At 41.8% G+C, this 12,201-nt stretch overlaps 1 protein-coding gene across 1 annotated transcript; it reads left to right on the top strand.

Annotated features, from left to right (window-relative positions):
- Positions 1 to 442: 442 nt before the first annotated feature.
- Positions 443 to 1,405, top strand: LOC308287785 (chemerin-like receptor 1; the record flags this gene model as incomplete). Its single annotated transcript, XM_080729060.1, has 1 exon — positions 443 to 1,405. The coding sequence occupies one exon, from the start codon at positions 443 to 445 to the stop codon at positions 1,403 to 1,405; it is 963 nt and encodes a 320-aa protein (XP_080585186.1).
- Between the last annotated feature and the right edge of the window lie 10,796 nt (positions 1,406 to 12,201).

Raw genomic sequence — 12,201 nt, 5'->3', positions numbered from 1 at the left:
CTGAAAACATGAAGTGTTGAAAACGTTTATGAAGATAAGAAAATAAAGTGTAAAGTTTGCCAAATCCTCATAGACCTCCAATGAGCTGAAGTTTTTTTGGTACCAGTGAAACAGCGACATCTGCTGTGCCATTAATTGGAACAGCAGCTTCAATGAGAACCTGGAAGCGGCTTCATTTCCAGCAAACAGAACTTGCCCCTTAGTTGACACACACACACACACGCACGCACGCACGCACGTACGCACTTGTGCGAGGCCAATGGCCGCACGCAATAATGAGGGCCTCTTCAACTCCTTTTCCCGGGCTGAATCAGGGGCCCAGCTCGTCCCTGCATTAATGCTGCCAAATGCATATTTGTGGTAAAATGACAAAAATGTACTTAAATAAACATCAATGTTTATTTCCTTTTCAACTGTATTACAGGAATATACCTAGTGCACCATGGCATCCGTGACGTCATCTTTGCCTACCACTGCAGATTATTACGACACACCAGGTCCAAACATCACCAACCATCCTTCACCACGGTGCATTGACCAACCATGGTGCGTCATCCAGCTCGTGATACATGTGATCATCTTCCTGCTGGGGGTTGTGGGAAACGGCCTGGTCATCTGGGTGATCGGCTTCAAGATGCGTAAGAAGTCGGTGAACACCACATGGTACCTCAGCCTGGCTGTGTCCGACCTCCTCTTCAGCGCAACTATGCCTTTCTTTAGCCATTTGGTAGCCACGGGATCTTGGGCCTTTGGACGTTTCATGTGCAAGTTTGTCTACTTCTTCCTGTTCCTCAACATATTCAGCAGCGTTTTCCTGAAGGTCGTCATCAGCGCCGACCGCTGCGTGAGCGTGGCGTTTGCGGTTTGGGCCCGAAACAATCGTACACTGAGAAGGGCAAGGCTAGCAGTGGTCATTGCCTGGCTCTTAGCCATGATGCTGAGCGTTCCCTCCTTAGTCGCTCGTGACATTACAACAGACCATGATGAGCAGGTTACTCAATGCTACAACAGTTATGAAATGCTACCCAGCACCTCTACATCTCTCGTCTTTGACTTTGTTCTAGGCTTCGTCTTCCCTCTGGTCATCATCACTGCGTGTTATTCTGTCATCGCTGTGAGGATACGGAGCAACAGGATGGCCAGGTCCGTCCTGTCCTTCAAGGTCATGACCGCCGTCATCGTCACGTTTGTCCTCTGCTGGCTTCCCTACCACGTCTTCACTTTGCTAGCCATTAACCTCAGCAACGTGACTATTACGACTGGAACGAAGATAGCGTGGTATCTGGCGAGGGCGAGCAGTTGCGTGAATCCATTCCTCTATGCGTTCATGGGCAAAGCCGTCAAGCAGAAACTGATGAGCTCTTTGTTTTCGAGAATTGAAAATGCTTTCGATGAAGAGAAATAGAGCCTTTCCATCATGTAAGAAAAAGAAAATCCCATAAGTCATAATAATGAGATACCTTCTCATAATAATGACTAAGTATTTCATAATTATTATGAAATATCATATCATATAGATACTAAGTCATTAGCAAAGTATCTAACTATTTGTTATCCACCTCTTTCCGCGGGAATTTACTGGAGAATGTTTTGCACCACACTGCACCACACTTCCGGTTAACAGCAGACATACAAGCTCACGTCGCGTCGCAGATGCAGCCGTTGTGAGCTTGTAGATCACACTCGGCTGCTGCGCCGGAAGCTCCGTCCAATTTCTGCGCAATGCACGATGGGATGTTGGAAACTTGTGGATAGTGTTCTAGTTCCTATTTTGTCTGCTCACTTCTTTGTGTCATCACTTCCGGTTTCACTTGATTAATCTGTATCCTGCCCGAGCTCTCTATCCTGATTGGATAAAATAGGTATCCTGACTTGAAAATATATTTTCTGTTTACTAAAGAGTTGGAGAGAAAGGGAGACTCCTGTTACTGAACAAACACTCTAATGAGTCGACTACTCACAATATATAGAGCTATTTAACACTTTTACTGAACAAACACTATATTAATGATTGCAGTAACAATATAGAGCTATTTAACATTGTTACTGAACATTGATTGATTGAAGAAGTTTCATGACTGTACAAGGTCAACTAAAAGAATAAGCTCAAGTAAGCACTCGACTTATCTAAATTTAGATCCTTTTTGAACTCATTTAACATTGAATGACAGACAGATAAAACAGTACTATGCAGAGAAAATAAACAGTCGTAAAAAACACAATGCAAAAATAGAATAGAAAGGTCAGGGAGAGGTAAGGTTAGGCTAAGTTTACAGTTACCAGTTATGAGTAGCCGCCTGGAGGTGGCTTTTCCGAGCAGTTTAAAGGATGGTAGGGATTTACATTCCTTTAAGGCCTTCGGTAGGGCGTTCCACATTTTAGTGGTATAGCAGGAGAACGAATTTGACCCTTTGTTTTGAGTCAAATCTGGGTTCAACGTGATCTGTAAGAGATGTCTTATGCAAATGTGTTGTCAAGGTAATGTTTATGTATATTGTGTGATTTATGTGTCCTGATGAGTGCTTGGCACAAAACCAATAAAACATGTTTATTTTTATTTTTTTATTAAAATGAATTAAAATCAAACTAAAAGGTATTATAATATTCATTCATGTTTTACATTAGGCCTTAATGTTGTCAATAATGAGCCTCATCACTCATTGTAATCGAGGACCTTCCTAGGAAGGCGCTCGGGGGGCATCCGCACTAGATGCCCGAACCACCTAAGCTGACTCCTTTCCAAGTGTAGGAGCAGCGGTTCTACTCCAAGTCTCTCTCGGGTGACTGAACTTCTCACCCTATCTCTAAGGGAGATACCAGCCACCCGTCTGAGGAAACCCATTTTGGACGCTTGCACCCGCGACCTTATACTTTCAGGTCGCATGTATACACAAATTGGCCTGTAAGTGGTATTGGTTCAACATCTGTAGGAGCAGTGTCCATTAATGTTGTCTGCAAAAAGCAACCTCATGGTGGCGCTAGCACAGGGGCATGTGAGAAATCAGGGGCGGAGGTTGTGGTTTGCCAACCACGGAGTGTGTGTGCAAAGTTTGGCATGTCACCCTGAGGCGTCTTACTAGATTACTAGTAAGATGCCTCTAGGCGACAAGCGACCTCGCCCTAAGGGCAAGGTCATGCCACAGTGATGTGGAAATCAGGGTTGTGGACATCAGGGATCTCCATATTGGCATAAAAGCGATTCCTCTCCATCGGCCAACCGGAGCCCTGCACCGCAACCCCGGTCACGTCCAGTCTCTCACGCCAACACAGCTAACTGCTAACCACCTGGCACGTTGCAAACGCGCAAGCGTTACAGAAGCTATTGAACATTTTAGCTAACAGCATACGGCCGATGGCTTAGACGGCTATAGGTGTTAGCAGTACATGCTTAGCTGTTATAGCTAATGGCTCACCGCTAACCATTATCAAAATCGAGCGTTGTCAGAGACAGAGCTCTATTCATCCATCCAGTTGGGTCCTGCCATCCAGAACATCCTCTTTCTGGGGTCAGGATATGTCTTCTAGCTAATCAAAACATGTGCTTCCTACTTTATCTCCTGCAAAGAGTCAGAGCAAGTGGTTACTGGCATCACAGGGATCTCCATATTTGGGCATAAAAGGGATTTGTTCCCTCTGGCATCACAGGGATCTCTCTAACAGTGCATCATTAATATTGATGACATCAGGGAACTCCATATATGGGCATGAAAGGGATTTTGTTAGTGTGACATCACAGTGAAGCCAGAGGGGATGTCAGAGCAGCAAACCCATTCTGGTAGAGTGGTCCCCCTGACATCACAGTGACATCAGAGCATGTTGTCAGACCATAAAAATCTACACGGACGGACGGACGGACGGACGGACGAGCTGTGACATTTCTCATAGTAAACTGCGACCTTCGGTCGCAATAATGTTGTATTACTTACAATTATGTTCCTTTTCTTAATAAAAAGTCAGTGAGTGATCAGTCATTATGTGTTGTCTAGTATAGGTGGCAGCCTCTGGACATTTCCACTGTTCCACCATCCATTTCATGAAGAAGACATCTTAAAGATATGGAGAAAAAAATAACTCATAAAATCTATACATAATTCCATGTAAAGTGTGTGAGTGCGGCTGTCCTTCACATACAGCCCCTTATCGACTGACATGGCCCAACACCACACCACTCTACACAGCCCACTTGTGCCATGGTAGAGTGGTGTGAAAGTGGTACGAAAGGTGGTACCAAAAAGTATCAACTCCAGAGTAGGTCTGAGCTAGGCCAAACAGGGCCAAACACTTCATAATGACTGATCACTCAATGACTTTTCATTTAGACCACCAGGATATAGTTGTAATGCATGATGATACCGTAATAGATTCTATTGTATTATAATCACATATTGATGGGGTACTTTTGTGTAATGGAAATAAAGTAATGGAAAATGTAGATATTTTTATGTACTGTGGTGTAGAGTGGTGTAGTGTGGTGTAGCATGGTGCTAAAGCTGCAGTCGAAAAGGTTCTCACAAAACATGTGTGTTGATTTAATCAGCCAGTGGGGGGCAGCAATGTGTTTGGGAAACACTGGTCTAAGACCTCCCTCACATCACTCAGTTTTTGCAGTGGTGGAAAAAGTAGGTAGGCCTACTCACATTGTTCACTTAAGAATCAATACTGCAATGGAGAAATACTCTGTAACAAGTAATAGTTATATTATAGGTATAGTATAGTCCCATATTCAAAATTCACTAATGCACAAAGGTATTTTGTTCAACCCTAAAACATGATGATCAGGTATATGATTATATTAGGTAAAAGGGGAGGGGATGAATGTATGATGTCATCAGTGTTTTTCGTTTCGATCAACTTTGCTTTCAGCTTTCAGGAAGAAACCCCAAATACACAGGTAAGGCAAATTTGCACATTACAACCCCACCCGGTGGTCTAACTCCATAGACACATACATTTCAAAAGTTAAAAATATCAATGTGGAAATATATTTAATTTTCATTTTTATTGCGACCGTAAGGTCGCAGTTTAGTATGAAAACCTCCACCGGCCGTCCGTCGGTCACACGTGCGGTCGACCGCACGTCACACGTGCGGTCGACGTGTGATGAGGTCACGATGAGTCATCTATGCCCAAATATAGATTTCTAGGTCAGATGGCCCATAGAGTTTGTGATGTCAAACCTAGCAACCCAATATAAACAAACCTGATGTCAGACCTGAAGTATCCTTTTATACCCATATATGGAGATACAGAGATCTCCATATATGGGCATATTAGAAAGCCCATATATGGGCATATACGGATGACATCAGGGATATCCATATATGGGCATAAAAGGGACAAGGGCTTACAGTTAAGAGATCTCCATATATGGGCATATCAGAAAGCCCATATATGTTCATATACTGATGACATCAGGAATATCCATATATGGGCATAAAAGGGACAAGGACTTACAGTTAAGAGATCTCCATATATGGGCATAAAGGGACAAGGACTGTTACAGTAGATATAGAGATGTCCATATATGGGCATAAATGAACAAGGACTGACAAACACTGAGATCTCCATATAACCTATGGGAATATAAGGGACGAGGACTGTCAGCCTGTAGACCTATTTTCTAAATATTGTTGTACATTAAAAACTTGAAATGGGTCGTTCTGCATAGTACTTGGGATTTGTTGATGTAAATGTTCACATAGAGTGTAATAATTGGTAAAACAAACTTTTGGCCTATTTGTGGAGATAAGCGACCAACGGTCGCTTATCTCCCGATTAGGGAGTCTTACTGGTTAATCTGCTAATTTGATCAGTCTGTTCAGGCCCTTAAACAAAGAACCTGTCATCAGTCTAACAGTAGAATAACCAGCATATCTAATATGTATAATCTGCAGGCTATATATATTGAACTATACACAGTGACTATCGGATGCCACAATTGATGCCAGGTCAGCAATTGTGCATTTCTTTTTGCATGCTGTCACTACAGACATATGAGTAATGTTTTAGTTGAAGTATTACTCATTTTTCTGGTAACTGTTTGTATCTAGTCTATACACTCATTTGGTGGTAGCCAACTGTAGTATGGTCTAGTGGATAAAATAATTCAAGTCCTTGGATTTAATCAGTCATGATGATCAGTCATGATGATCAGTCATGATGATGAGTCATGATGAGTCATGGTGTGTGTGTGTGTGTCCGTGCGTGCGTGCGTGCGTGTGTGTGTGTGAGAGATCTACAAGCTCACGTGTGGCATTGCGACGCATTGTGAGCTTGTAAATTTAAAAGTATAAAGTAGGGTTGGAGTGGTTAAACTTTTGCTGCTGGTCCACCAATGATTCAAATGGGGTTGCAACTTGTGTGAAAAAGTAAAATCCAGTGGTTCTCAAAGTGGGTTCCGGGGCCCCCTGGGGTCCTTGAGGGGGTTCCAGGGGTCCCCAAATGGATCAACGGTTAGGGTTAGGGTTAATCAATGTGTGTTGTGAGCTACAGTATACTACTTTCAAGTTTGTAGGCTATTATCTATAGAATGTTCTTTTTTTTTCTTGCAATTCTTCAAATGTAAAATAACATTTGAAGGGAAAAGGATATTTACTGCAGGTGACCGGTAAAAATGTGTCTGTGACCCACAAATGGTCCCCGACACAGTGTTTGTGAAACTGTGCCCTATTATGCGTACTGAACCAGGGGTCCTTGAAATGAAAACATTTGAGAACCACTGCAATAGAGCAGTGGTTGTCAACCTTTTCAATTTGTCACTTCACTGTCATTTGGGGACATGTGGGGACTCCCCTGGGGGCCCTGACCCACAGGTTGAAAACCACTGCAATAAGGGCAGTAAAAAGGATCTGTCGTGTGGTGTGTGCGAGTTCCCATGATGAGATGAGACTACATGCTCTGACTGGATGGAATTCCTCCCTGGTGTGGAATGCAGAGCCACCCCTCCCCCACCCCCCTCCTATGTCATCTGGCTGTTGGGACACTGTAAATATGAGTGAGTGTTCAAAATAATGGATGCTTTCATGTGTACACCCTCAGAAACCTTGCATTTCTCGTCAAATGGGTTTACTCGTTCATGTCCATTTCTCTTAAATTCTTTTATTTATTTTCCCCCTATTTCTTATTAGATTTACATCAGATGCTCATGTACCCAAGATTTAGGGGGTAAATAAAGGATAACAGATAAAAAAAAATCTGGATTTTAACGTTTCTGTGTGAGACCTTTACAGGGTTGCAAGGTCTCAAATAAAACATTTAAAAACTAGTCTAGATTCCTTTTCCCCCCTTGCTCTAAGTAATTTAAAATGTCCATTAATTTTCTTCTCTAGGGCAAAAAAATACAAATATTGGATGGTTGTTCCTTTAAAGGCAAAGTTGAGCCCCTGGGAAATAGAAGATCACTGCAGAAATTAAAGTTCATGACTGCATTCTGTTCTGCACAAATAGTCTAAATAATTGTTTTTTCAAATTCCAGTTGAATGTAGAATGGATAAGGATTGTGGAGCCCTGGTTTCTGTGAGGCACACATTGTTCTCTTTGCACTATGTGACTATTTACCTTGTTTGTTGACTATTATATAGCACAGTGGTTCTCAAACTTTTTTGGGCTTCAGTGCCCCTTTTCCTGATTTCTGGATCAAAGTACCCCCTTTACCCAACTAACTACAACATGTTGCTTAGAAAACTATAGATCTAGCATATTATTGCCGTCAGGCAGAAACATCATATCTCCACATTTACCTTTTTTTTGGTAGATTAATGAACTACTTTGCCATACTACAGTGTCATACATAAGTAGCAAAAATAGCAGATCAGATCTGCCATTTCTTCTGCTTAACCCTGAAAAGTAGCCATTGTGGACATATGAGGTTTCCACCAATGCTAAGAATGAACGATAACCCATGCACCCTTTGAAGAATATAAAATTACAAATAAGAAAAAAGAAAAGAATGACTTGAAATTAGAGCATCCTGAGCACATTTAAGGCCCTTTCCCACTGGGCGGGTTAAAGATAAAGGATGATAATAAATATCGTTTTCAATTGAAGTGGGTGGTAGCGTCCACACCACAACGATAAAGCCGTCATAATTGATGTAAACGCCGACATATCGTTATTGCTATCTTTATCGCGTCCGGTGGGAGAGAAGCATTACTCTAAAAACAGTGTAATTTTCCACTTTCTCTCACATACCCCCTGTATAGTACCACTGCATTGAGAAACGCCGATATAGCATATTCCGACTTGGCACTGGTCATTTTGCTAAATGTTTATAAATTGTATGTAATTGATAGTTCTCATTTGTTCCAGTCATCCTTTATTCATTCCCTTCAACAGAAACAGACAACAAAGGGTGGATGAAGTTGATCCAGCCAAGCACCTCATCTAGATATCCTCGCTGTTGGCTGGAAACCTTGTATGTCCAACAAATATGTTCCTTTTCTGGAAAAGTTCTTGATAATACTTTTCATTGTTTAAAATATCTATAAAACCCAGAGACAGACTCGACCACTTTCACGTTCCCCCCCAAAAAAGGGAAAATAGCCGATCTACAATCTCACAATACGTCGCGTTGTGAGCTTGTAGATCTGATTTTTGTGGGACACCGTCATACGACAAAGGAGGGCGTTGAAAACAACAGACTAAAAAAAATACAAAAAGTTGGAACATGGAGATACAAGGTTTGTACTGCCCAACAAGCAACAACAACAGATATTTCATAATAAAAATACAACCTTTAAAAAACACAATGTCAACAGCAGAGGTTTTTTTTACACATGAGGTATCGTCTTTCTTTTAATGTAAAAAATAAAAAGGTTCTGCTCAGGTCTCCTGGGGTTACCCTGTGTCTCCGCTTCCAAAAACACCCATGGTTCACCCTGTTGAAGACCACTCAGACATACCATTAGGGGTCTTCAACGTTTTTCAGGTCAAGGACCCCCTTAGCTGAGAGAACGATGAAGCAGGGAACCCCACTACAGTATAAAATTGTGTTGGCAGATTTTTTTTTAAGTTTTAAGTTTTAGGTTTCATAGAAAGCTTCATAGACTTTGACTGCGAAGTGTTGTGTTGGATTCTTGTTAAAAGGGATAGTTCACACCCAAAACTTTTGTCACATTCCCAAGCCAATCATTTGAGGAGACTCTTTGTGTCTCCATAGGGAACAAAGGAGGCTCTTTATGTCTCCATTGGGAACCACTGCTGGTCATCAAATGATTGGCTTAGGAATGTGGAACAATCTTATAAAAAATCCATTCATCTCCATGGGGTGAGTAATCGATAGAAAAGGTTATTTTTTGAACTATCCCTTTAAAGGGTATTTTCAGACATTTAACCAATTAAACCTGTCTACTTTCACTCTGTACCTGGTCAGGTCTGTTCTTCTTTGCCTATACACCAAACAACAAACCTCTTTGACAAAAATAGACAATCTACAAGCTTGCAAGGAGTTGTGAGCTTGTAGATCTGCTATTTTTGGCTAAAGTTCTCCTCAGAATAGGGACGCTAGGGTTCAAATCATTAATGCGATAATAACTCTGAGAACCCAATAGGGGTCCCGGACCCCCTTGTTGAAGACCCCTGCATTATACAATATCAGTCAAAACAAAAAAACGGAATAAATACAAAAGATAAACCTTTGTGTTGTCTGATGGGTGAACCCATCAGACAACTTGACAGAAGCACATCATGGCAGATAAAAAAAGTGAAAAAGGTTAAGTCATGTCTGACTACTTGAAAACAGTAACACTTAAAAAACTAAATAAAGCATTCTAAATTAGCATTAACAATAACCCTCCAGCATCTCAATACAATGTAACCAGAGATCCAAGGCTCATCTTTACACCCATAATACCATCACTACTGTGAAAACAGTTCAAAGTGCAACAATATTACAAATTTATTTTTTTAAAGGGTCTCCTCCTCCTTACACCAGCGGTTCTCAACCTGTGGGTGGTGGGCCATGAGGATATCACAAACGGGGCCCCAAATAATTGCCAAAAACACTAAGATTTTGATTAATATAAAAATAATAATGTAAAGCAAATGTTGTGGTAGCTTTTGCTTTAAAACCTTGAAAAGTGAAGGTAACAAGGGCCCATCCATCTGACCACTTTACGTTACGTAAACCCATTTATTAAGTTGGCCCACGCCCAGAAAAAGGTTGGGAACCGCTTCCTTATTACGAAAAAAAAACACATAATTACCGTTACCGTTATAGAGCCATGTGAAAGACATCCCGTTTACCTGTTAATACTGAGGGGAGGAACACACTGTAAACAGTTCATTTATAGATCATGTCCCACACGTCAAAGTGGCAGCAAATGCATTTCATCACGTTGTTCACAACCTGGCCTCTAGAATCGGCCTCAAACAATTTGATTATAGTACATTTGCACCCATTGATTCCAGATGGGGACCCAAATGCATTGGGTCCCCATCCGGAATCAATGGGGGTACATTTATTGTAATCAAATTATTGTCTTAGGAATGCGACAAAAAAACAAAAATATTATTGAACTCAAGTCTCTATGGCGTGAGTAATCAATAGAGAAAATGTCATTATGGGGGTGGCCTACTCCTTTAAGTGACCACAATCCTCAATTAAAACCGGCAGCCCACAATCCCATACTTTGGTTGTTTGAAGGAATAAGTTGTGGTATCTAAGAAGTATTAAATGTAAAGACACAGAGGGTGTGGATAGAATACAGACTGTAACCAACGGGGTCAGAGCATCGTATATGTATACTGCTGCAAAAGGCATTCTTTGAGTTATGATCCCTGTAAACAGCAAACTGGGTAGGCAATACTGTATAGAAAAAAAGGAAGGATTGTGCCTTTAAATTATCATCAGTTCTTGACAGTGAACAATCAACACATACTCACGGCGCAAAAACGCACCCGAAATTAAAGAAAGAAAAGAACAGTTGACAAATTCCAGCTGATAGTTCCTGATCCCAAGAAAGAATCGTTTGTTCAACATTCAGTTGAGCAGTTGGTTGGTCGGAGAGACGGCATTCCCCTTCACACTGCAGTATGGAATATGACATTTCTCCCTTCTTACCAACTTACTCACGCGTACAGTAACTCAAGAGTCCAAAGATAAAAAAACAAAAAGAAAAAACAAATCGTAAACCGTTACGTTCCCGACCTGTGGGGTGTGGCCTGAAGGCAATTGCCAATTGCCTGTGCGCTGTGTCGCACATCGGAAATGACAGATCTACGCTGAGAGCGTCTAGACTAGCTATTTCTCGTGCTTAACACCTGGACGCAACAAAGTACATATCAGGCTGTGTCCAGACAGAAAGCTTTTTTTTTGTTTTTATTCGTGGAGCGCTTCCAAAAGCACACAGCGGTCTTCATCTGCGTTATTAGGCACAAACAGCCTAACGGAAATAACAGTATGGCAGAAAACAGAGTCCTTGCCACTGGTTTTTAGCGGGTGGCCCTCAATGAAGCTCCCACAGTCAGCAGGATGGGGTAGGTAGGAGTGTGTGGCCGTCGATCACTTGCAGTCAACCTGTGAGCTCTCTGCCATGTTCGTTAGAACTTCTTCGACTTTGATGATCGGTCGGTCGGAAAATAAAGTGACGTTCATGAGCGCCATTCCTCTGTGAAACTTGAGCAACTTTGTACGTGAGGCGTTCTGCTCCAAGGCGATCTGCCCCCCCCCCCTTCCCCCCCAAAAAAAATAAACGATGGATGCAGAAAGAATGCTAAAACGCAAAGTCACAGTACTGGGAAGAGGAGCGATCCCATGGTGTCTTTTACTGTAGATATGATATGATACGCATGGAGGAAAAGGTACCGGCAGCTTTTATGTGGACACAGTCCCTGATTTATATATTATCACGGTAGAAACCTCTTATCTCAATATTTTAACTTTTTTGTGTGTGTTTTTTTTTTATAAATGAACGCCCTTACTTGATCATATTACAGTGTCACACAAAAGCATCCAAAGTAGCAGATCCGCAAGCTCGCAACGTGTCGCGGTGCTTGCAGATCTGCTACTTTGGATGCTTTTGAATCATGGACAGCAATAGTATTTGGATATAATGAGCTTTCCACCCGATAAGAGACCATTATACGCTGTAGTACGTCTGCGTTGCTTGCCGACAATAACCAACGTTGTCGGCAAGTATAGGTTAAGCTTGAGGAGTGTAGAGTAGTTATCCGTTGACCCCCTGAGAGGCCGCATCAGCCCCG

This window comes from Nannobrachium achirus (genome assembly GCF_963921795.1).
Source record: "Nannobrachium achirus genome assembly, chromosome: 1".
In the NCBI taxonomy this organism is placed as follows: Eukaryota; Metazoa; Chordata; class Actinopteri; order Myctophiformes; family Myctophidae; genus Nannobrachium; species Nannobrachium achirus.
This window is presented reverse-complemented; position numbering and strand designations above follow the sequence as displayed.